We start from the raw sequence: 23879 nt of genomic DNA, 5'->3' as shown, positions 1-23879 counted from the left end.
GAACCGCTGACGGAGGGAAATTTAAAAAGTGCGGACTGCTCAAAGTGACAGGAAGCGAACAGGACAACCGGCGCAGCTCGGGCGCTTGGAGAAATAAGTTCGCCAATTAACACCAGCAGTCGGACAATATTAACACAAAAAGAACATAAAATTCGTTTTGAAGCGAGTACAAACCGCAGTGTCACAAAAATGGAGACTTATCACGATCAGGTAACATTGGCGAATCGGCCGTTAGCTGAGAATGTGGCTAACACGTTAGCTTTACGTTAGCATTGTTTACGTTAGCAATGTTACCTTAAGGAGCATTTTCGACATGGGTTTCGTTACGTTCATCTGGACAAACTCCCGCAATGACAACTGCGGAGGGTGTTGCCGCTTTAGCGCGGTTTGTAAACAAAATGGGTTGTTTTCGTCAGCGGGGCGTTTAACGTCTTCAGTTTCGACAGTTTGCTTTTTCGAGCATAACGGTGGGTTTTGTGGAGATGGTCGCCTCTTGTTGCTGAAAGCGTCTAGATTTAAGTACGGGTCGTTCGTTGTCGTCAGGTAGTTTACCGCTAGATCCTGCACATATGTTAAATTAATTTATATACCAACTCTCGTCTGTAGATTTTCGACTCACCCTCTAAAAACAGTTACATCGGGAGCTATTACCAGCCTCCCAACAGGATTGTACCCACAGCGAGACAGCTTGAGTTTCCTGGCCGCTCATCCAACAGCACCGACCCACAGATGACTACCAAACCCAAAATAGACAGCACAGGTATGGCACAGCCATTATTTCCATCTTCTTGTCTCGTAATAAGTTTGTGCCCACCTGCTGCAGTTACCATATTTGCATTTCTGTTCTTGTTTACACCTTTTCAGCTGTTGTTGATGCACTGAAGACCCTGCAGGAGAAAATCAGGCGGTTGGAGCTGGAAAGGAAGCAGGCGCAGAAGAGCTATGGTCAATTCTCTCAGGATGCTTGGAGGCGTCCAGAGGTCACAGGCTCTCACGCGGTGCACAGTCAAGCTGTAGCTGGCCAACCTGCGACTGGTAACTCGGGCAAGAAAGGTAATTGATGGAAGCAGCAGAGGGGGAGGCCAATCCGCAGGCTTTTTTTGTAGATTTCTTCTAATAGTTGTGTGTGTTTATATGTCAGAGCTGGACTCAAAGATGCAGTCTGCAGAGACTCGGTGTAAGGTCCTCGAGAAGCAGCTAGACTACATGAGGAAGATGGTTGAAAGCGCTAAGAAGGAGAGGAATGTCCTCATGGAGAATCAGGTGCTCACAATCTGAAAGAACAAATTGTCATCGCAATCAGACCCTCAGTCTAATGTATTATAGAGAACTGATGGTAAAGAACACTTCATATATTATTTAAAACAACATTAAATTAACCATGTGTGTTTCTAACTAACCATATAATCTCTGTTTACATCGGCACTAGGCTTCACTGCAAAACCAGCAACCGTGCAGCTCAAACACCCAATGTCAGCGGGATAAACTGGAGAAACTCGAATCAGAGTGTCTTAAATTGAGTCAGACACAAACTCTGGCAGAGGTTATTCACATTTTTGTTAATACTTGATTAGTCTAACCACTAACCATCAAGAACTTTTTTTAATGCTATTTTTGCTTTTAGACAAAACTTGCCATTCTTGAGCAAAAACTACTGAAAGAAGAGCATGAGCGTAAAATTGTCCAGGAAAAAGCTGACCAGGTCAGTCCACAAAATCTCCATTTTAGACTTAAGGAGAATTTAACATACATACAAATAATCAATACCATTCCATACATTTGACTTCCTATTGAAAATATCCACATATGCACGAAAATTCCAACAAAGGATCTTGAAAAGGAAAAAAGACTGACTTAAACCTCTTTCCATGTCCAAAGCTCCAGAGGGAGCTGGAGATCAACTTTCAATTGTCTGTGCCGACTGCTGATGAAATTAAGCCAAAGAAGAAAACCCCAAAAAACCCCAAGGTACTTTCCTCGCTGATGAAGCTAATTAACTGCCTGTATGAGTGAATGAGAAGAAAAAAAAAATTGTTTGCAATAAGTTGTGATAAGACGGTTCTGTACCTCAGAAAACCTCCAGACAGACCGAGCTGCCGTCACCAAGGGGCCCGAGGCACAAAATAATGCCATTTGTCGCGGGAACGGTAAGTCAGTTCCGATACTTTGCCCTTTATTATTAACTTTCCCGTCTTTTATTTTTTATAATTCCGTTGAATTTTCTTTCTGTCACAGTCGACAAGCCCAAGCCATTCGGTCCACGCCAACGTACAAAGTATTCTCCACATGATGAAGCACCATCAGCCACAACTGTGTGAACGAGTGAGCACACTGCACAGGTCTGGTTGTGGGGCCAAGAAAAGTCTCCAAAGGGACTTTGTTTCATCTTCCACAACATCTCCAGAGACTGACGGGGATCCAATACAAGCGGAGCATCCACTGGGCTCACTTTCTGAGCTGCTCTTAGCTCTGCAGGACGAGCTGGGACAAATGAGCTTGTGAGTAAGCTTGATTTCAATCCTCTTCCTCTTTTTTTTCCACTTTTTAATAATCTGTGTTTGTGTGTTGAATTTGTCAGTGAGCATCAAGAGTTGGTCCATCAGATAGAGTCGACCCAACATTGCAAGCAGAAGCCGGATCTTCAGAGAGAATTGGAGAGTTTGATTGCCAGGATGGAGGAGAAGGGAGCTCAGATCACGAAGCTCCGTAAACATCAGCAGAAGGTATGTGGACCCACATTCTGTACAATCCAGCGGCAGATGATCTCCATCCCTAATAGTCTACATGGTTTAAGTCTGCTAATGTTGCTGTCTTCGGCTCCCGCACAGGTCCATAAATTGTGTGCTGAGGAACACGCAGCCAAGACGTCGGGTGCGATCAGACCACCTGTACCCTCTCCCGTGAAGGCTAAGAGTAAGAGAACGAAAGGTGGGGCCAATCACAACAACCTGCAGCTTCTTCGAGACACACAGAAGTTCAGAAACAGCCTAAAACAGGATGACCTCTCCTGGGAAACGTGAGGTTCTGAGACCGTTTTTCTGTCTTCAGCTGGTCGAACCACGAAACTCTTTAGGTTCCCCATCTGACGTTTTTTTTCCACTCTTCAAATGGCCTTTAGGACGCTTTGATCACGTGCTCATAAAACCTGTGTTTTTTAATTAAATGAAATATTTTCCATACAGGGTCCTTTTTATAAATATTTTAGTTCAGGAATAAAACTCATCTCAAACAACACTGGATTGATCTATTTTTAGTGTTTTCACATTCTAATAAAGCTTTTTGCATATTTTAGAAATATTCTTTCTTGCATTTTACGTCTGCCATGTTATTTTCTGCACTGCTTCACCATGATCTGTCATTCATATTTAGAACCACCAGGTGGCAGTGCTGATCTCATCTCGGGCTGTCTTGTAGACTCCGTCATACAGATTGAGCAAAGATATCTGAACTCTGTTACAGCAGCAGGCTGGACAGCTGAGTAAATGTCGCCCTGACCACAGGACAAACGGATGTGGTTTGTTGCTTTGCACTAGGAGGAACTGCTTTTTGCCACATCATTGTTCCATTTCACACTGCCAAAAGTTAATTCATTACTCTTTATACATTTTAATTGTATGCTATTCAGATGACAGCCCAGATTAGCTCTGCTGTTTATTTTAGCCACCCACTCTCGAAGGGAGGAAACAACCACACGCGGTCTCATAATTCAAGCATAATCTATTATCAGGCTTCAGTCAACATTTGTATCTTCACACCATGTCACATTTTTGATGAGCAAGATGCATTTAACTGAGTCATTTCCTAAAAGAAAAACATCTCAATGTTGAAGGTTCTGGGTCGAGGGAGTCGAGGGCAGCTGGTTGTTGTTGCCATCCGCATTCAGCCTTTTCAGTTAATTATCCAGCCGAAATTGCTTGGTCCTGGTATTCTTGGCATGACTCGAGTTCACGGCGTGGTTAAATGGACTGAGCTGGCCTACGAGAGAAGGTCTAAACCAATTGCATTGTCCCTCTGTGCTCCCATATTAGATTACAGAGCATGACTGGACACGGCAATCAGGTTAGCGGAGGCAAGTCAAGCCCCCTCCATGCTCACATACAACATCTCTCCTTACCCCACAGCGCTGATACCTTGTGACTCTCTGCCTGGTGAGGAATAGCAGCAACGTGCTAGTAGGGCAGTGTGTGTAGGAGGGCTGCGTGGATGTGGGTCTGCAAGACATTTTGTTTTGGGCGTGTGGGGATTTGGAAAACAGCAGTTATCCTACAAGGATAAAAAGGACATCTTAAGTTCAGGATTCATTTTATAACCTCATTGTGAGGGTGCACGTTTGTAGGATAAGTTAGCAGTCATTTATTTTATTTTATTTTGTATAGCACAATATACGCAAATTTGTCAGAGTGCTTTACAGTCTGCGCGCATGGGACATCCTCCCGTATGCATGTCGACCCCTCTGGTTAGACGGGGAGGGGGGGGGTTACCAGGGTACTGACTGTTGGGAGGGTGGATCTGGGTCATGTTCAATTATATTGCTGGTTCTTTCCAATAAACACCAAACGCACATAAGACTAAAGGGCGGCTCAAGCTGCGATAAAATGAGATACAACTTTCCAACGCCTAGATTCTAGAAGCTAACTATCTTACCTAAATTGCCTCTCCTAGCACATCGCTGGTACTCCTCTCACCAAAGAGTTGGGTGTGCAGTCACAAGGTGTCAGACCTGCTGGGTGAGGAGAGATGTCGTATCTGGGCCAACATAGTCTGTAAAGTTGCTGTTAACTTGAAGAAACGGTTCGTTCAGCACTGCTTTGCTATCGTTTTCTTCTGTAACACGACACGACACACACATGCACAAAGCCTGAATTTGATACATTGTGTCGTCCAGGCAACTAGCTATTCAATTGTAACCATGGCAATGGAGGCGGAGACCTGGCTGGTTGTCGTCCAAATGACCTGCTGCACGAAAATGAAAGGGACTTAGTGATTTGTTTAACAATATTCAAACTTTATTGGCTTTACGTCGTGAACTCAAGGCAACACTAGAAAGACAAGGCACAAAATAAAAAAAAAGGTTTGAGGGAGCATGAAGGAGCGCAAAATAAGCACAGCACATTTCAGGAGGCTTTGGGACACGTGCAGCCTGTGTGTCAAAGGTGCGGCAGGAGCAAAGCGAAATATCGTACCTACGTGACCGATGGCCTCCACCACAAAAGAAAAAGGATATGGCACTACGACGCGTGCACATACGAGTAAGCCAGGGGTCAAACAGGAGGGAATCAAAAAGCTTTTTAACTCGTTGCTCTTGGAATCAAACGCTGACAAAAGCTTCACCGAGAAAACTAAAACTACCAACAACAAAAAAAAAAAATCATTCTCGACAGAATTCTTTAAAAAAAAAACAATTAAAAATTACATTCACTGTTGGCGTGATGAAGGATGTGTTGCAGTTATTCTATTACAATCTGCCGGTGATAAGTTGACCAGGCTACAACAAGGCGTCATCTAGTCAAACACTACGCCACACATTAGCTGGTTAAAGCCATTTCAGAAGCGTTTTTATAAAGTCCTGTAATAATTGGTGGAAATGTAGGCACTTAAATGCTAATAAGGGCCAAAACATTTCGTACAATATACACATCTGGAGAAGCAATTTTCCAAACAAAAGACAGCGTGGTGGTGGCCTGGACAGCTCGTCACTAGCAAACACTGTTCATCAAGTTAAGGCTGAGACATTGAAGCAGAATGCAACACAGAAAGCCACTTCACGGGGGTCTGAAAGTGCGGAGTCACGTCGTTGTTCAATAGGTGTGTAATGTCATATTTTACAAACCGACTATAGATGGGCATTAACTGAATAAGGCACTTTTCCTGAAGTGGTGCACTGACTTGAGCGAGCAGCTCGTAGTTGACGCTGGGGCGAGGCAACACAATGGAGATCTTTTTGGTACGCGTGTTTTGCGCCGCGTCACGATGGCGCCGCGTGATGCTGCGTCTAATGGAATGCAGCCACCATGTCGAACGCATCCAGCCCTCTGACTGCATTGCAGCGGTTACGCAGCACGCCACTTTTACGGCTAGGACTAAAACTCAAAATATTTCTCTTAAATTCGGGGGCGAAGGCGCTCCACAGCTGATGCGAAACAATGGCGCTTTTCTTCCGCCATAGCTGTGTCTTTGGGCTGCAGCCTAATGCCAGCAGGTCATTAAAAGGCGTGTCAACGGTGAGCAGCAGGATACACGTTATCCAAAATTATTAAAGCCAAGAGAGAAAATGAGAAAAGAAAATAACATTTTCACACTCATACATTTCTTTCGGTATGTGGCCATACAGATGATTCATCCATGATCTTGTAAATAGTCAAGACTTGAGTATTTAAAACATTTTTTTTTTTTTTTTTTTTGGGCTGAAGCATGAAAACATTTAGTTACAAAACAAAGCTCGTCGGTGCAATGCTCAATTTCCATGCCAAAACTGAGGACATTGGCTCAAAGCACACCGTTTCAAGGCATTCTTTCAACTAGCATATCGGCTAATCACAATGAATCAAGTGGTTTATATCGTCGAAATCCTTAAGAGCAAATGTAATGGGAGGAGAAGTCACAGCTCCAAGCATCCAGCATGCAACAATTAACAGAAGGCATTTACTAAAACATCTTTTGACCGATAAACACTCCTTCATGTCGCCTTTCCTCAAGTAGAAGTTAGAAACAGGACGTGGCTATGTACAGGAGGGACAAACTGGAACGAAAAATAGTCAGTCAGCAGCAAGCGAATTAGAGAATGTGACACGGGCTCTGGCACGGCTGCTCGGCTGTTGCAGTTCTGCACTTCACTCACAATCCTCTCATTTACACGGCAAAGTAAGAAATCAGGAGGCGCAATGCTCATTTGAACAAACAAACAGTCCAACATTTTGACCTCAATACAGGCTCTGCAATACTCATGTTCTTTTTTAATTAAGCCCAATACGTTTGCCATTTCTTTAAAGTTACATTCCATGATTTAACACGCACCTAACAGCGACCCGAAAACATCCCGCAAGCTCATCGTTCATGTTTGTTTTACCCGAATGTTTTGAAACATAAATGGTGAGACGGAGGATGTTTGGGCCTAGTATTGGGCGCTACAAAAAAAGGGAGAGCACTTTTAAATATTCATTTATACAAAGTCACCAGTGATAAGACCGTAGGTTTCATGTTCTGAATATAGTCCTCGTTTTATAGAAGAAAACCTCCCTCTCGCGTGACCAAGGCCCCTCGAAACACAACTATTTTCTCCATTCTCCATAAAAAAGGCTCTTCAGTCCAGCTGGGATACGACGGTTCTCACCAATATCGGCACAGCGGCGCCGCTTCTTTCTTAAAAACAAACCAAGGACAACGCTTCAAACAAGACTCGTCCTCTTCCTTTACTCTCTTTAAGTCACACGGGACATTAAAGGCACTTCACTGCTATCACTGTCCACATCAAGAAGGTGCACGCCATTTCCTTTATCTCCCCATCCTCTGTACTAAACATTATTAAAACCTGACGTTTGTGAAATATTCTACAATCTCTCATTTCGACCCACGGGTGCTTTTCGACCTCCCCACAGAAATTCGGCTAAAAAAGGGCCAGCTTGACATTAGCGGCCAGAGTAGGTACGTCTTAAAGTCGGTAAAGAAGGGATAAGAACCGGGAGATAAAACAATGGGAAATTAACTCTATGTGGGATTTATTGCATTGATCTGCTCTGCTGGCAGTTGGCTTTTTAACTTCGTATCGTAACATTTCCCCAGGACGGTCAAGAGCAGAACACAAACAGCCCACGGGAGACTCCCCACAGGGACGGCTGTCTCTTTTTGATGTGACCTCAGATGATTGGGTGTTGCTTTTCTTCCCTCATTAGGCGACCCCACAACTTTTACGTTGCTTACACAACACATACACAACGCTGCCGCTCGGAGGACGAGGGACATTACCCACGATTCGACGGGCTAAAAGCAACACTGAATCATCGCCGTCGTGACGTCGAAGAGCGGCTGTGGACTCAAACAGTGTTTCCAAATCGAGGAAGAGAAGAATAAACAAGACGTGGAGGCTACCAGTCTGAGGCTTTACTCCTCCTCAGCCTGCAGCAGGAAAGCCGCTTTGGCTACATGACTAATTCTTTAACACTCTTGTGGTGCATTTCATTGAGGAGGCCACGACGAGAGGGGCTGTAAATAACAAGAGCCCCCTCGATGTCCTGCAAAAAAGGTTTGGGGGGTTTTGAAGGATAATTAAGGGCATGGGTACGGTGGGAGTAACTATGGGTTTATGTAATTGCTCTGTTAAAAACAGTTACTGTCAATGCATACTACCACAGCGGGGCTAATAAAGGCCTAAACCACAAATGGCACAAACATCAAAGATCCAGTGCTTGAAAACACTGTTTGAGTCCATTGCAGGCGGGGGAGTGGGGGGGGGGGGGGGTCGGATCCAAAAGTGAGGGGCCGCTTCAAAGGGTGTGGTAGTTGCGATCCTTGGACTTGCAGAACTTGTAGATGAAGAAGAAGACGGCCTGCAGGCCCAGGATCAGCACTATTCCACCGATGAAGCTCGCGGCGTCGAACGTGTTCTTGTGAGGGGCGGGCGTGATCGGGGTGGTTTGCGTGACGTTTCCAGCTGTGAAGAAAAGCGAAAAACAAAACAAAAAAAAGATTACCGTCGTTTTCTGTACATCGCGGGGCGGATCCGGGAAATGTGTCAAAAAGTGCCCACTTACATGAGGTGGAGGACGGCGCCGTGGTGCCGGTGACGTTGGCGCTCTGAGTGGGAGCGACGGTGGAACCCGAGGTTGAATTGTCTGTAGTGCGGCAGAGCGAGAACACATCGGTTAACCTCGACACGTCTCACTTTGAACCAGTCGGCTTAGTAGGGAGTTTGGAGTTTTAAAAGACCAGTGGATTAGCAGACGCCTGCAGTTACTCGTGGCGTTAATAAGAACCGTTTAATACTGAAGCAAAACGCTCCTGGAGGAGCTTCCTCGTCAGAAATAATCACTGGTGCCGTTTTTAGTGGGAGTTTATATTTTTCGAATGAACCACTTTGTCTTTACTATTGACGTCCTCGTGCTGCCGTTTCCTCCCGCCTCCCTAATGAGCAGTTATTCAGACTTACTGCAACTCCATGTGCACTTTCTACCCCAATTTTACTATTTTGTGCATGTACATTTATGCTTACATTGGTTTCGTCCTTGTTTTATTTATATTGTTGATTTGTAAAATAAACAACGTATGTAGAGAACAAAGCTTTATTGGCTTACGCCTGCATGGTCGATAAAGCAGATTCTGAAACAACAGAATTCCAATTAAAAAAAAAGATTCCCTTATCTTTTAGCTAACTCAATAAAAGTAATAGCGAGACCACTGCAAAGCAGACGTGCTGAACACGGGCCGAAGCAGAGGTTGCTACGGACAGGTTACCTGTTGTGGGCCGAGCGGTGCTGGTGGGAGCAGTGGTGGTGCTGACAACAGGGACGGCAGAAGTGGGAGGGGGAGTAGTCGAAGTCACAAAAGCTGGACAGGGAACCAACACCGAGACGAGGGTGAAAAAGGGAAGGAAAGCAAGAGACGCCACACAAACGACAACAACGGCCAGGAAAGTACACAACGCTGCCTCGTCACCGTGTAGAATTAGTCTTTTGGACACAAACAAAGCCAAAGAAGACGGGACCAAAGGGGTCGTGGCGGAACACCTCAGTTAAAATGTAGCTAAACCCAAACAGAATCAAAAATGTGACCCTTTGTTTAACAAAAAAAAAAAAAATGTTGGGGCCCAAACGAACATGTTAATACAAAATGTTAATTTCCAACTTGATATTTAAATATGACTTTGCGGTTTGACTCACCTGAGCAGTTAGCTCTAATGCAGGTGCCATTCTCCGGCAACAGGGTTGCGTTGCGACAGCTGAGATCTGCAAAGAGACGGAAGAATCACAGATTAAGTGCCCCATTCACTCTCTGGACACATTCACCCCCCCCCCCGAGCGAATAAAGTAGATTTGAGGAGAAGATGACTCAACAAGCATCTGAAATAAAAGTCACATTATACAGCTGACAAAGAAGAAGAATAATGCCCGACACCACAGCGTTGGTCCGAACCATAACGGCTTGAGGTTTTTTTCCTACGCACACACAGTGTGACGCACGTTGTGTGTACACAAAAGAGTTGAGCAACATGATGCGCCGCGGGGCCACTTCTATCATCACGTCACACAGGAAGGTCAGCGCAGTTAGTCACAAAGGCCCAAATCCAGGTGTTGGGAATACGCTGTCCTTTCATTCTGCCCCCCCGCCACATCATAACCCTTCTTGGCAATATAAGAGAATAAAAATAAAAAAAGTGACTAAAACGTCAAATAAATGCATTTCCTTTGGAAATATCCAGTGTGTAGAATTATCAAAGTACCTGATTTCAGTCAGGTTTGTATTGGTTTTCTAAATGTTCACTTTGTTGGTTCTCAGTCTGATCATCTAGGATTCTACAATGTAACATCAGATTATTAATTAACTAAGACGGAAAGGGACTTTGCCCCGCCATGAAGGTTTGCTTGTCCCACGTACTCTAGACGCAGACATAGCTCGTTTAGTTATTTATTCATAAACAGAATTCGATTAAATCATAGAATTGTTCGTTTCCTTTAATGGGCCGACTCGGCTTGTGCCACCGTGAGGAAACTATGAGTCAGACGGCACCTTGTGACTTCAGATGCTTTTCACACCCAGTTATGTCACCTCACTGTTCAACACCTCACCACTATTTTAAGCAATCCTAATTTTTCCCCTTTCAAAAATGCCGCAGGAATAAATGAATGAGAATATATTTCAGCTGGAATGTTTCTAACGGAGATTCTTTTTTCCATTTGCGACAAATGTAAAAACCCTATTTCATCCCATTACACACAACCTGCTGAGCCGTGTTTTATAAATGAGGATCCGACTTTTGGACATGGATTCAGTGATGCCTTCGCTGCCATTTCACACATTGCAAGCTTTACGGCCTCCAGTGAAAGGGAAGCTTTAATATTACCTATACTGACATGGGTAGGGTAACAGAAGAAAGTAGCTCTTGAATTTGTTTATTATATGAGCATATCATTGCCTTTCACAGGAACACCATAAAGGGAACTCTGTTCACTCAACGTACCGCAACCGGGGCCGTAAAACCTGACGACGACTGCAACCAGATGGCCGCCCAGAAACTACAGATTCGTCAATTTTAACAGTGGGGCCGCAGCCGTTGTGTGAAAGAGTCTTTTGGCTTTCTCCAAACGGGGTCGCGAATAACTCTCCAGCTTGCGTTACGTCCTCCGCGGCTCAGAGGGATGCGTTTTGTGGCAGGTCTTTGTGCACTGCCCCCCCCCCCCCCCCCCAAAACTCCCCTGCAGGTCACTACTCAGAAGGCTGTTATCTCGCGGGCAGCTGTGAAAAGCAGGACCGACTCTCACCCTTTTTCCAAGATGGTGACATCATCGCCATCACTACGAGCTGCGTTCACAGCATGCTCAGGCTAAAAAAGGTGCGAGAGAAAGCCTCATCTGCCGCGCGGAAAACCGGCGACCCGGTTAAGACCTCCGGCATGTACTCGGAGGCGCTGGGGAAACTCCAATGTACACGTGTGGACTTGTGGAGCTGCAGGGAAACATGTCCGACGCCAAAGGCTGTTTACACAAATCCCCCAAACCAAAGATAAATCTGATAATGCCAACGTGGCGGCATTGTGGTTGCACTGTGCTTCTGAAAAAGCCGTCTACAGTGGCCAGAACTGACCAGTACAGTTTTTTTTCCCTGCGGGGTTCATTTAAAAAAAGAAAAAGGCGAATCCATTCTTGGGTTTGAGAGAGAGGCTTTAAATCTCAGCTTAGCAGGGTCCAACGCAAACAATATCAAAATCAGCCAACCCCGCCCTCAAACCTTTCTCCCTGAAACTCAACACGGACTGTGTTGACAGCTCTAAATACAGTTGAGGGTGGGGGGGCGCATGTGAGGGCGTATCCCTTGGGGATGTCACAACAAGCTGAGCCTGTCTCCCATGGCTCTGGCGGGAGGGACGCGAATGCGGTCTCACCCGTCCTGTTCAACCGCTCGACGCGTTATTAAGTAATGCCTCGTGCGAGGGTCCTTTGACGGAGACAAAGCAGAAGCGGGGGTGTGAGAACTTTGAGAGAATCACGGTTCCTCATTAGCGAAACTTGACAAGTCGAACCCCGTGAGAAGTAAAACACTTGTGCTTGACTTACTTGAGTTGACTGATGTTGGAGCAAAGCCCAACTAGTAATAGTTGTTAATTATTTTTTGAGCACATTGCACAGTTAGTCCCTCAAACGCCAGCCAAAGCACGCTTTATGAAAACAGGTCACATAAAACTGATCTTCCGTCCTTTCTGCACACTCTTTCCTTTAACTTGTGCCGTTATCCTCGCTGTCCTTCCGTTCTCCTGCGTGAGGATATTTCAACCTTCCTGTCACACATCCCCTCGCTTCCTCTTCTGTTTATCTTCTACACAATCACTGTGTGCGTGTGTGTGTGTGTGTGTCGGACTACACACATTAAAGTGCTGCCTTGTAGGGTGATTTCGTCAATTATCACAAGGCTTTTCTTTTTGTTCAGCTGCAAGGTTCTGGATTTGTCCTACTAGGCTTTGAGCATAAGTTTAGTGTAGCATAAATCATGCAAAACACAAACCAGTAACCTCATTTCCCAAAACTGATAACAACCAGCTCTATAAAAGGAGAAACCATAAACAGGAGCAGACTGAGGAAGAAAGCCGTCAGTTGACCCAGGACACAATCTGTCATGCAGTTTTGTTATGGCAACTCCTTTTTACTGAATGATAAATATATCCTAAACCACAAGCAGTGCACTTCCAAAGTGTTGAAAACCACCACTACGGCATATTTCTCCACATCCTTCCTACTGTGGTGCAGAAGTCAAGAGAGATTTCTCACACTTGGAGCAGTCATGTTTAGGCAGACATTTCCATTTACTTAATTAAATGATGCGACAGCTGTACAGAGCTGCTGCCAAAAGGGCAGAAAAAGAAAAAATAGAACAAAAGATATACAATTAAATTATTGTGGGAAGAAAAAGTGAGTCTATGCAATAGGTTGGACTTCTCTCCCCCTGCAGACCTGTGTGCCAGTAATTTACTCCAGAACCAGCGTATCCGTTGGACAATCACAATACAGTACGGGCTTCAGGCATCATGTCAAATCAGTCCAGCTGTCTGGGCAATTTGGGACAGACAAAGACCAACCTGTGGCTCCACAAACCCGCCACACATTTCTGGCAGATACTCACTTCCTGTGCAGTTAAACCACCCGCAGCCATCGTTTTGGACACACGTATCACACAACTTGGATCCACATTCATCTGAGAAAAGAAAAAAAAAATCCAATTTAGCCGTGGGATTTATTAGTTATTGTAACTTTCTCCTGCACGTGGTAGAAAATGAAACCAACTCCAGTTCCTCAGGTGTACAATCGTACAGCTGACAAAAAGGGATCAAAACAGACAATGACAATTGTTAAGACACAAAAAAAGAGGGAACGGTGAGCAGTTACATAACAAGCTCATCTGGATCCTGATGAACAGGATCTGACTATTATTGTTATTGGAGTCAACGTTCCCACCAAATTGAATTTTATAATACAAACAATTATATATTACATTATATATTTTTAGGAAAACAAAAGTGAAAATTGCGATACTAAGTGTGGGGTCAAACGGGCGTTGCAACCAGCCAAGAAAAGGAAGATTATATTCTGCGTACTGGTGGACGTCTTCGCCGGGCTGAGGAGAACACGGCGGGTCGTAGCTAGCATGCTAGCCGCTAGCCCGTTAGCCGCTAGCTCATTAGCCGCTAGCTGCTAGCTCAGCGTTGAGAGGTCGCAAACTTACCTGAGTCCGTTGCGGCTGATGCGCCGACCAGAGCCAGGACCACGGCGAAAAACACCACTTTCGAGTACATGACTGCTGGCAACTTATCGCTCTTTCTGTTCCGACGGGGGAAACGTATCTGAGGAGAAACGTCGAGATTGAGACTTGAGACGTGTATCTCTCTGCTCCTCGTCTTGCTCTTCCAGTCGTCGCTACTGCTGCTGCTGCTCGCGTTCGTTCGCCACTTCCTACTTGACAGGTCATGTGGCACTTTTTCTTTTGACTGGGAGGAGTGACAAAAAAAACACACCAGTGAACACGTGAACTGCTCACTACGTCAACGGCGAGAAAGGGGGAAGCTTATTTGGGATTTATCGTTAACCAAACTGCCAGGGTTCCGTTTTCCGTCCCGGAAAAGATTAAAGGTAAACATGTGACGCAACAGCAAAATAAGTCGCATCCGTGGCCTGATGCGCCAGTGCATCCACTATAAATAGTGTTTTTGCGAGCATTATGGAGTGGGATACAATTTGGACCGTTTATATGCCAGAAGCATCTTATCTCAGCCCACCCAGAGAGAGTCGTGTTATTTATATAGAATCAATTAACTGACACAAAATGACAATTCAGCGGGATAAACAGGATATCTCTCACTGACTTCAAAAACAGATAAAGGGTCATTTAGAATTTGTGGATGTGTGGATTAACATTACTCTCAAAAACACAAAGTAACCCGTAAAGAATATATTGAAATATACATAGAAAGAGTAATTGATGTGAATGTGATCATAAAATGCGAGACAACATAAAGATAGAGAACCTACTTTATCTGAGTCATGTAAACAGAATGCAAAATTGCAAAGACATACCAAACAGAAGCAAATGACAGTCATGTGTCTCTTATTGTTTTACTTCATTACAAGAACAGAAATACAAAGCAAGCATTCAGACACTTAAAACTTTAACACTCCACAATCTGTAACTCTACATTCATACTTGGGTCTTTCATTGCAAGTTACAGCTCCTTCTAATCTCTTGAGGACGTCAACACCTTCAACCACACGACTAGAATGGAAAATAAAGACGTTAGGCCTGAGCAAAACTGTATGATAGATCTGACATATTGCAGCATTGGGAAAGCAAATAGGTGTGTTACAAACCCGAAAGCAACATAGGTCCTGTCCATCCAGGGGGTTGGCTGCAGGGTGATGTAAAACTGGGATCCATTGCTATGTGGGCCCTTATTGGCCATTCCGAGAATGCCCCGTCTATTGTGGGAAATGGCAAAGCTCTCATCTCAAATGAGGAAAGACAGATGTTGAGGTGAATTTACATGTTACAGAACATGAAATGAAATCCTCTCATATATACACATGCACAGTGGGTTATCACAATAATACTGTCAACTTCTTGGAATGTTTATTAGTGTTTTTACCTTCAAATGTTGGACCATATATTGACTCCCCTCCATCACCTTTCCTTTCTGGAGAAATATCTGCATAATTGATAAAGATAGTGTATGTATTGTGCGATAAGCCCAGGATACAAATTCACTTCCTCAATCTCACAACAGTTGTGCTGAGGTCTTTAGTAGCTATTGTGATCTAAACATAGGTTGGGTTGTAGTGAGTAATGGTGACGGGAAGTTCCGTGAACAAATTTACTGCGCCGATGCTAAAGTTGGACATGCGATTATGCAACTCTATTTGTTTTTAATTGGTCTAACATTGTTACGAGACAAATGTGGTCCATACCTCCACCTTGGACCCAGCCGTTGGGCACCACACGATGAAACACAGAGCCCTTGTAGCAAAGTGGGATGGCGCTCGGTGACAGACCTCGCTCTCCTGTGCACAAAGCCTCAAAGTTCTTCGATGTCTTTGGACAAACATCTGAGAAAAGCTGAGCAAAGGGAGGATAATGTGCCTTAGTGGTTAGTGGTTTCAGACGATACAGGTAGTATGTGCAAGTGAAACTACATCAGTTTGTTCCTTACCTGAAACAATAACTTCCCCACATCCTCTCCTGCTATTTCAATGTCCATGAAGACAAACTGTTGCTGTATTGAAAAGGAAGAGACATGTGTTCCTTTAAATGTAATTTTTCAAGGTCAAGGAAATATTAATAATAAGCCGTTAACTGTAACAATGCCTACGGACTGATGGTTTGCAGATTTCCCTAACATGTATTAATGTCAATGACTTGCTTCCTGATACCCTCCACAAACTTTGTTCCATATTATTTCAATCAAAATGGGTTATATTTTTGTCAGTGCTGTTGACTTGCCCCAGTTTTGCGTAGGTGCTTGGTGTAGTAGTCTTCAGTGAGAGCCATATAGAAAGCCTGTGGTCGAGTGAGAGAGAAACTCCACTGGTTCTTGGCCCAGCAGGCGAGATCCTCCTCATTACCGAGGAGAACGGAGTCCGCAAAGCACATCAGGCTGCTGGAGTACTGCCACACTTCACCACGCATCTCCTTGAGTCACATGGATTTGAACAACAGACGTGTTGTGATTCAGCCTTTCAGAATAACTATGGCGTCAAACTGCAGCTGTATTGTTTCTTGTCGGGGTGTTTAGCCGTATAGTAGAGCATCACAACCCTCAGCAAGCAGCTGCAGTTTACATAATCTTCTGAAATGGTGGAAAGTAACACACATATTCACTCAAGTACTGTATAATTGTTATGTACTTCTACTTCACTTGAGTATTTAAATTAGCAGCATCAAGATTATACATACTAAATATATAAGCATTTATAAAACCCAATGGCCAGCCATGTATACATTAATTAACATTAGTTCTACTTACAGGATTTGAATGCTGTCCATACAATGCATCCTTTATATTCATATGCTTTGATAATAATATAATAACCTAGTAGTAATGTAACATAGACACTGGCCGTACTTCAGCCCAATGAATGCTTTATCTTGATGATTTAAGTAAATGTTTCCCTCGTTTTCTCTTTATAAATGGATACCTTTATTTGACAATCTGAAATACACATATATATTACAACCTTTAACCATCCATGTTATACATAATATTGCTAAGGTCCCTGTTGTAAGGATATTTGTTAACCACTTCTCTATAGTGTATTTTGTATCTGCTTTAATGAGATTCAGAGTTACTGGAAGTTTGCGCCTTAAAATAAATTTGGTGGAGGGTTGGACTTTCAAGGAACACAAACAGACAACTTACCATTTTCTTTTGGGACAAATATGTGTGCCAGTCCATTTCCATTAGGGGTTGAATTTTTGGATCGAGGAATGCCTCCGGAAACTTCTGTTTGAGGGCCTGTTGTGCACCGACAAAAGATGGTGTTGGAATTGATATTGTTCAGGAGAAATAATGTCAAAAGATACTAAAAAACGATTTACCTCGGCAATACTTCTGGCAACATGGAAAGTATGTTCTTTAATTAAGCCGGTAATTTCTAGGAGTATTTTTGTGTCCATCGTTGAAAATATAAACAGTCAATGGTTCAAAAAGTGATCTGACCAGCTGTAAACAAGAGCCTGTCACCTTAGCAACTGGCAAATAGAGGCGCTTGAATATGACGTTGACGTTAAACCTTCCGGCTTCGACCGACTTCGCTGGACTGATTCCTTTCTTTTCACTTGGATGTTGAAATAATTAAATAAATCCAATTTAAACGTGGTATATTATCGTCAAAGAAGGTTTTACGATTAACCATATTCAATTCGAACATCAAAATTACGTTATTTTCCATATCTTTACAGTCAATGTAAGAGCAAGACAGCGTAGTAAATGATGTTCCACGAATTGGAACGCGGCCCAAGGGCGCCACTGTTTGAAATCGTGTCGCCTCTCTGTGTGTTTCTGTATTGTCTAGCATTCACATATTCCACACTGTCCTCTCGGCTACATCGATTCAAAAGCCGTCATTTGCGGCAGATATGGGTGTCCACGATTTGTGGTCCGTCGTCGAGCCGGTTCGCGAGTCGGTGCCGCTGTACAGTTTGAGCGGAATGACGCTGGCGGTTGACCTGAGTCTATGGGTTTGCGAGGCCCAGCACGTCCAAGCAATGATGGGGAGAGTTACCAAGCCCCACCTGAGGTAAACTGTTATTCAATCAATTCTTCCAATATGTTGACTTAAAAAAACGTTTGTTTCTTTGTGCGTCTGGTGGTCTCTGGTCACCTCGACCGCATCGCTCTTTTGTGTCCAGGAATTTATTTTTCAGAGCGTCCTCCCTCACCCTCATGGGAGTAAAGCTCGTCTTTGTGATGGAAGGACAAGCCCCTAAACTTAAAGCGGACACCATGAGCAAGAGGACAGAAACAAGATACGGAGGATTCAAAAAGGCTTCTGCGCCGAAGGCCGCGGCGACCACCAGCAGAGGGCGCTTTAACGCTGTGCTTCGGGAGGTCAGCCGCTCCGCCACTCACCTGCATTTCAGACGCATTACTGATACGTTCCACATTTAAATGCACTGTTGACCTTCTCTGACACCTGCAGTGTGCAGACATGTTGGACTATCTGGGTTTGCCCTGGGTGACAGCTGCTGGGGAGGCTGAGGCCATGTGTGCATACCTGGACTCACAAGGCCTGGTGGACGGCTGCATCACCAACGATGGAGATGCCTTCTTGTACGGAGCCCAGACTGTGTACAGGAACTTCAATATGAACAGTAAAGTATGTTTGTGACAATATAATAGTCCATGGAGTAAAACATCCTGGAGACATTTCAACCCAAATCATTTGACTGGAGTCTTGATTGAAGGAGCTGCACTGCTCATTCAAAAGACTTCTTCGCCGTTCCAGGGTTCGGTACTGAATGTGATCATAACAGGGTCGAGTGATTTAGATAAGAATTAATCCGCAACATCTGGGCACCTGTCCGAGCTGTGATTTCTTTCTCAGATTAACATTTAAACACAATTTCCCTGTTGATTACCAGAAGAAAGTACTATATTCTGTGTCTTCCTAGTTGCATCTCTGAAACTCCTACATGGATAAGCAATAGGGATTGATTAGTTATGGCTCCTGTTATACAGACTACTACTTTATTTAGTTTAAGAAGTGAAGTGTGGCAATTTCATATGGTTAGAGAACAAAATAATTTTATTTTCATAGAGAAAAATTATAAATCTAGTAATTAAGTAAGAAGATAACAATATCCTTATTGCAAATAGTAGTATTCGTTATTAGTGTTTTGTTATATTTATCAAGTAAAAATACATACAAATTGTCTGATTCTGATTCTTGCTTAACATTGAATCTGCTTAATATTGTTTGCCACTTTTCCCTCCAGGACCCACAGGTGGACTGTTACAGGACGTCGAGAGTCCAAACAGAGTTGCATCTCTCCAGAGAGAATCTAGTTGGTCTGGCCATCCTCCTCGGCTGTGATTATATTCCTAAAGTACGGATTACATCCTTATCTGAAATCTCTTCAAAACTTCAAAACCCCTCCATATAAACGATTTTACGGTAACTGTGCAATGTCATTCTTCCATAAGGGCGTTCTGGGCGTTGGTAAAGAACAAGCGCTGAGGCTCATCCGGATGCTGAATGGACAAACACTTCTGCAGAGGTAGTAAACACAGATTCTTTTTAATACGGTTTCATTGTACATTAACAGTGTTTCTCGCCGCCTCACTTAGACGGTGTGAGTGGTGTTGTGTTTGTGCGCTCCTGAGCTGTCTTTCATCCCCTGAGGTTTACGCGGTGGAAGGAGGAGAATGCAGGTGTGTTGGAGGGAGTCAAGAAGGTTCCTCACTGCAACATATGTCGACATCCCGGTGAGTGGAGCCCTGCTTTGAACTCTGACCCCTTTTTCCCGTTGAGAGAGTGGGGAGGGGGTCCCTGGGAGAACGTGGTCTGACACATGGCTGATGTAAACCCATTTCAACCCGTCGTGTTAAAACGTACACGTACATGAGAGACGGCTTGCTCTGAATATGCCTCTGACTTTACACCCAAGTTCTCACAGTGTGTTGATTTTTCTTCTTCTACTCCTTTTTCTCCTTTATCAAATAGGGATTCTAATTCGTCTTCTCCCCTTTTCAGGCTCAACAAAGGCACACGAACGCGGAGGCTGTGTGCTCTGCGACAGTAAGCACTTCTGTCAGCCTCAGGACTTTGACTACCAGTGTCCCTGTGACTGGCACCGCCATGAAGAAGCCCGGCAGCACTTGTCTTTTGAGGCAAATATCAGAAAGTACGTGACTCTACCAAAATAGTAAATGAATGAATGCAAACAATTAACAAGGCCGGTAGTATTATAGTCATTATATCAGTCTAGTCTATCTAGATGATCATTCTCAGCCTGATGAAGGGGATTAGCTTATAATGCTCCCTCGGTTTTGCAATTTTCCAATTAATAAAGACGTTTCCAAGCTAAACTGTCAAAGAATGTATTGTTTGCAGCAACTCGGATCCTATTTGAAAAAAAAAAAATCAATTGTTGTAATCATTTTTAATGGAAGTCTGCTCCTTTGTTTCATTTCTCTATTAGGAAAACACTGGAAAATCAACAATTCCCTTTCACAGAGGTACAGCTGTTTTCGTCGGCAGTGGTTTCTATATTCTTGTCGTATAATAATCTACACTAAATGTGTTTTAAACCTGAATTGCCTCTTGCAGATCATTTGTGAGTTTCTGATTGCAAAGGATAAGCCTGTGTCACATTTTAAGAGGAGAGCGCCAAACTTGCTGTCGATGCAGGTAATGGGTTTATTTTCATTTATGTCACTTGTTCAGTCTGTTTGAGTCTGTGATATCTTTAAGTTTATGTTCATATTTGTGTTTTTCAGAAATTTGCCTATGACAAGATGGAGTGGCCGAAGCACTACACCAGCGAGAAGGTTTTAGTCCTGATAACCTACGCAGAGTTGATTAACAGAAAATACGGAAGAGAAATGTCTTCTCAAATCAAGCCCCTCAGGTAGTTAATTGTTTAACAGCAACAAAACTGTTGCTTTAGGGGCATTGTTGTTGTAAAGAAGTTCATTTCAGTAGAATCGTAACACCGTACAATGCATTTTTCCCTCAAAAGAATATTCAAACCCAGGGTGAGGAGTGGGGTCGCTTGCTTCGAGATCATCTGGAGTGCACCAGGTCAGTGTTGATCTCTTCAACATCTTCTTTTTCTCATATTAGAAGATGGTGATTTTTTTTTTATAATGCCTCTTCCGGGCTGAGTAACACCGGGTTGTCTGTTAGTGACTCGCTGTGAGTTTCGGGTCCAGAGGTGACAGATCAGTCACAACAGCCTCTAGGTGCTAAACCGTCTTCCTCCCAGGACAGGAAGTCTGTCATATGAGCGGCCAGAGAAACTTGGCTTGTTCAGAATGGGGCTCCTCATTTACTGTATTAAATATATATATATATATATGATTTTCATAATGGAAGAGTAATGTTGTATTAACCATTAATGAGTGTATACTTTAAAGTAACAATACTTGAAATCAATGATTGCAAATGCATATGTAATTACCTTTTATGATATGTTGTTGACTGACAGAGAATTGATAGTTTGATTGTTGATTAATCACTTACGTCAAGCAGAAATGCAAAATATTTGAAAGCTAAATAACATATTAGAGATGGTAAACTCACTTTGTAACACTGAGAGTTCTGATTCTAGGTAACAAAATGCTTACTAGATTTTCTATAGAGACCATATTTTAGACCTGGCGTTTATTTATTTATTTTTTTCCCCACAGAACATTACGTGTTTCCTGAGGATCGACCTGCGGAGGATGAGCTTGAAGTGAGGACGGTGGAGGAAGAGTCTCTCTTCCGTGTGGCCTATCCGGAGGTGGTGGACAGCTATCTGAGAGACAAAGCTCTGGCCGAAGAGAACAAGACCAAGAGTGAGACGATCATCTATGATATTCACTTGCATGCTAAATTAATAGTACTATATAAACATACAACATTAAAATACCACTTGCTACCAAGCTGCCCCCCTCCTCACTAACACAGACAGACTTGAGAAGTTCCTGATCAAAGGCACCTGGTGCTTTGATGGGTTTTTCAAGGCCGCCTCTGCAGCTCTGACACCTGAAACTGTAGTTTGGCAGCTCGGCTGGTTCTCTCTCTAAAGGCTTTGATGCAGCCAAGAGGTGTCTGTCCCCCCCCCCTCCATCCGCTCTTAACTGCTGTGGAGTTTCACTTCCTAATGCATAGGAAGACCTCCAGTCTCAACCTTTTTTTTTTCTTCTTTTCTTTCTTACAGAGAAAAGGCCAAAGAATAAAAAGGAGAAGCCATCTGATGTCTCCGATGGTATTTCAGACCTCTTGGCCCAGATGACCCTTCAGAGTTCCTCTAACACAGACACACGGACGGTGATCCGTGCCGCCTCAAACACCGATGAACCAGAAGTGGTGCTTTTGGACACTCCGGTGGACCGTAAACAGCATCTGGAGTCGATAGAGGCCCTCAGCAGTCTGGGCGATCGGCCCCGTACCCCTCGGTCTCACGCGGAATCAGACGCCGCTGCATCACCGTCGGTCTCCGCCGTTATCGACGCGCTGCACCTCAGCGATGTTGACTGGGATGCTTTGTCCTTCACGTCCTCTCCGGCTCAACCGTCGACCACAAGCACTGTGCCCCAAATGAGGGAAGCCACGGACGGGGACGTCGGGGAGACGGAGGACGAAAACCCAAAGCGGAGAAGCTCGGGTGGTACCCAAGAAGCCGTCTCCGGAGCTGCTGCGGGGCTGAGCTACGCGGACTGTCCTCTGAGGGACAGGCTGCTCATGAGGAACACCGCTGTGAACCAGATGGACTCGCACGAGGACGTGAACTTTGAGCTGGCTCCCCTCAAACACATTTCTTCCCATAACTCAAAACCAAAAATCCAGATCCCCAGTAGAGGAAAGGAATCTGCCGTCGCGAAAAAAGAGCCGCTCTCGGTCAGAAGGCAGCGTGCAACAAGTGAAGCAGGGACAAACGCTCACAGCTCAAAGCAGCAGCTGGGGCCCGCGGCTCAAGTGAAGACAAAGGACGATGGCGATGGCTCCAGAAAGCCTCCTGAGAAATACAAATTCGTCCGAAAAGCCATTTCATCATCTGCGCCGCAGAGGAGCCACTCCGACCCGGCTCAAAGTGCCAAGGTGTCCGCGTCGCAGACCACCAAGAAGAGCGTGTGCATGAGCGCGTGCTCATCGAGCGAGGAAAGCGACGCAGAGAACCTGCAGTCTGGACCGCAAAGAAAAACGCAAACAAGGCCCGTGAGCAAGATCAGGGGCGGCTTCCCCTTGGACTTCCCCCTCAGACCTAAAAAAGCCCCGCAACCCCGGAGCCAGGGTGCAGATACGGAGAAGAGCGGCACACTTGTATCAACTCCGAGCAGATGCCAGGACGCCCCGCCAGCTGACGGGGATGTTTTCCTCCGGAAAACAGCATCACCCGTCGCCGCGTTGGACAGTGATGACTCGGTTGTTTGCAGCGAGAGTCCGCTGCCGCTGGCAGAGAGACTGAGGTTGAAGTTCCTGAAGTGAGCGGGACGATGTTTTATTCTTAACCTTGGAATTTCTGGAGGTTCTTCCAAAAGCCCCACCTCAAGGGTCCAGTTTGACATCCTGTAAAAAACAGAAAGAACAACAATTATTCTACCAGTCAAATGATGGAAAATGAATCAGGAACCCCTTTGTCGTCTTTTTTATTGTTCCAGCTTCTCAAATATGAGAATTTCTCTCAATCATCAAGAAATAATGAAGAAAAACACAATCTGCTACTGTGATCACTTTTTGTAAAAAATACAGGTTCAAAACATCTGACCCTCAGGTGACGCTTTTTCATTCAGATTTTATACGATGTTAAGCAACATGAGGAATTGTTTTGCCAGTGAACAAAAAGTGTAGTTGTTAAAATAAATGTCTGTTTTGTATCACCAAAGACGGCCTTGCTGTACTCTGATCACCTGATGGTAAAAAGGGGGGGAAGGATGTGGATTAGCACAGTTTTCATGTTACACCATGTAACGGCGTTGCATGTGT

At 44.3% G+C, this 23879-nt stretch overlaps 4 protein-coding genes across 8 annotated transcripts; 2 read left to right on the top strand and 2 right to left on the bottom strand.

Annotated features, from left to right (window-relative positions):
- Nucleotides 1-2: 2 nt before the first annotated feature.
- Nucleotides 3-3295, top strand: cep57l1 (centrosomal protein 57, like 1). Of its 2 annotated transcripts, XM_040161401.2 has the most exons (11): nucleotides 3-210; nucleotides 607-760; nucleotides 865-1053; nucleotides 1142-1263; nucleotides 1430-1543; nucleotides 1625-1702; nucleotides 1879-1968; nucleotides 2073-2147; nucleotides 2236-2498; nucleotides 2579-2723; nucleotides 2829-3295. In XM_040161401.2, exons 1-11 carry the CDS (start codon nucleotides 190-192, stop codon nucleotides 3018-3020), a joined length of 1443 nt encoding a protein of 480 aa, XP_040017335.2. In that variant the 5' UTR covers nucleotides 3-189; the 3' UTR covers nucleotides 3021-3295. The 2 variants fall into 2 exon arrangements, with proteins under 2 accessions (XP_040017335.2, XP_077949248.1); XM_078093122.1 differs by lacking the exons at nucleotides 1430-1543; nucleotides 1625-1702 and having other exon boundaries at nucleotides 74-210.
- A 1689-nt stretch (nucleotides 3296-4984) lies between these two features.
- cd164 (CD164 molecule, sialomucin) lies at nucleotides 4985-14313 on the bottom strand. Of its 2 annotated transcripts, XM_040161418.2 has the most exons (6): nucleotides 13924-14313; nucleotides 13324-13395; nucleotides 9873-9938; nucleotides 9448-9540; nucleotides 8748-8828; nucleotides 4985-8647 (listed from the first exon to the last, which is right to left on the bottom strand). In XM_040161418.2, exons 1-6 carry the CDS (start codon nucleotides 13991-13993, stop codon nucleotides 8481-8483), a joined length of 549 nt encoding a protein of 182 aa, XP_040017352.2. In that variant the 5' UTR covers nucleotides 13994-14313; the 3' UTR covers nucleotides 4985-8480. The 2 variants fall into 2 exon arrangements, with proteins under 2 accessions (XP_040017352.2, XP_040017353.2); XM_040161419.2 differs by lacking the exon at nucleotides 9448-9540 and having other exon boundaries at nucleotides 13924-14294.
- gen1 (GEN1 Holliday junction 5' flap endonuclease) lies at nucleotides 14220-23778 on the top strand. Of its 2 annotated transcripts, XM_040161388.2 has the most exons (14): nucleotides 14220-14327; nucleotides 17760-17984; nucleotides 18097-18295; nucleotides 18387-18563; nucleotides 19183-19293; nucleotides 19391-19464; nucleotides 19590-19672; nucleotides 19941-20091; nucleotides 20389-20425; nucleotides 20517-20597; nucleotides 20687-20817; nucleotides 20929-20990; nucleotides 21599-21748; nucleotides 22114-23778. In XM_040161388.2, exons 2-14 carry the CDS (start codon nucleotides 17824-17826, stop codon nucleotides 23379-23381), a joined length of 2685 nt encoding a protein of 894 aa, XP_040017322.2. In that variant the 5' UTR covers nucleotides 14220-14327; nucleotides 17760-17823; the 3' UTR covers nucleotides 23382-23778. The 2 variants fall into 2 exon arrangements, with proteins under 2 accessions (XP_040017322.2, XP_077949247.1); XM_078093121.1 differs by lacking the exon at nucleotides 14220-14327 and having other exon boundaries at nucleotides 17651-17984.
- Nucleotides 14709-17483, bottom strand: ppil6 (peptidylprolyl isomerase (cyclophilin)-like 6). 2 transcript variants are annotated; one of them, XM_040161412.2, is made up of 8 exons: nucleotides 17284-17483; nucleotides 17105-17200; nucleotides 16189-16377; nucleotides 15899-15961; nucleotides 15657-15804; nucleotides 15338-15397; nucleotides 15063-15198; nucleotides 14709-14967 (listed from the first exon to the last, which is right to left on the bottom strand). In XM_040161412.2, exons 1-8 carry the CDS (start codon nucleotides 17359-17361, stop codon nucleotides 14856-14858), a joined length of 882 nt encoding a protein of 293 aa, XP_040017346.2. In that variant the 5' UTR covers nucleotides 17362-17483; the 3' UTR covers nucleotides 14709-14855. The 2 variants fall into 2 exon arrangements, with proteins under 2 accessions (XP_040017346.2, XP_040017347.2); XM_040161413.2 differs by having other exon boundaries at nucleotides 15063-15170.
- Nucleotides 23779-23879: the final 101 nt, after the last annotated feature.

This window comes from Gasterosteus aculeatus, chromosome 18 (assembly GCF_964276395.1).
Source record: "Gasterosteus aculeatus chromosome 18, fGasAcu3.hap1.1, whole genome shotgun sequence".
Taxonomy (NCBI): domain Eukaryota; kingdom Metazoa; phylum Chordata; class Actinopteri; order Perciformes; family Gasterosteidae; genus Gasterosteus; species Gasterosteus aculeatus.
Note: the sequence above shows the minus strand (reverse complement) of the source record. Positions and strands in the feature narration are given on the sequence as shown.

Excerpts from the sequence above, each read along its gene's own strand:
- cep57l1 (XM_040161401.2), top strand. The coding sequence starts at position 190 with ATGGAGACTTATCACGATCAG. Across the intron at positions 1,703-1,878 it reads TCCAGGAAAAAGCTGACCAG|CTCCAGAGGGAGCTGGAGAT; the intron begins GTCAGTCCACAA and ends CCATGTCCAAAG. Across the intron at positions 2,148-2,235 it reads TGCCATTTGTCGCGGGAACG|TCGACAAGCCCAAGCCATTC; the intron begins GTAAGTCAGTTC and ends TTTCTGTCACAG.
- cd164 (XM_040161418.2), bottom strand. The coding sequence starts at position 13,993 with ATGTACTCGAAAGTGGTGTTTTTCGCCGTGGTCCTGGCTCTGGTCGGC. Across the intron at positions 13,396-13,923 it reads ATCAGCCGCAACGGACTCAG|ATGAATGTGGATCCAAGTTG; the intron begins GTAAGTTTGCGA and ends TTCTTTTCTCAG. Across the intron at positions 9,939-13,323 it reads GTGGTTTAACTGCACAGGAA|ATCTCAGCTGTCGCAACGCA; the intron begins GTGAGTATCTGC and ends GTCTCTTTGCAG.
- ppil6 (XM_040161412.2), bottom strand. The coding sequence starts at position 17,361 with ATGGACACAAAAATACTCCTAGAAATTACCGGCTTAATTAAAGAACAT. Across the intron at positions 17,201-17,283 it reads TTGCCAGAAGTATTGCCGAG|GCCCTCAAACAGAAGTTTCC; the intron begins GTAAATCGTTTT and ends GGTGCACAACAG. Across the intron at positions 16,378-17,104 it reads ATTTGTCCCAAAAGAAAATG|GAGATGCGTGGTGAAGTGTG; the intron begins GTAAGTTGTCTG and ends ATGTGACTCAAG.
- gen1 (XM_040161388.2), top strand. The coding sequence starts at position 17,824 with ATGGGTGTCCACGATTTGTGGTCCGTCGTCGAGCCGGTTCGCGAGTCG. Across the intron at positions 18,296-18,386 it reads TTAACGCTGTGCTTCGGGAG|TGTGCAGACATGTTGGACTA; the intron begins GTCAGCCGCTCC and ends TGACACCTGCAG. Across the intron at positions 20,991-21,598 it reads GATCATCTGGAGTGCACCAG|AACATTACGTGTTTCCTGAG; the intron begins GTCAGTGTTGAT and ends TTTTCCCCACAG.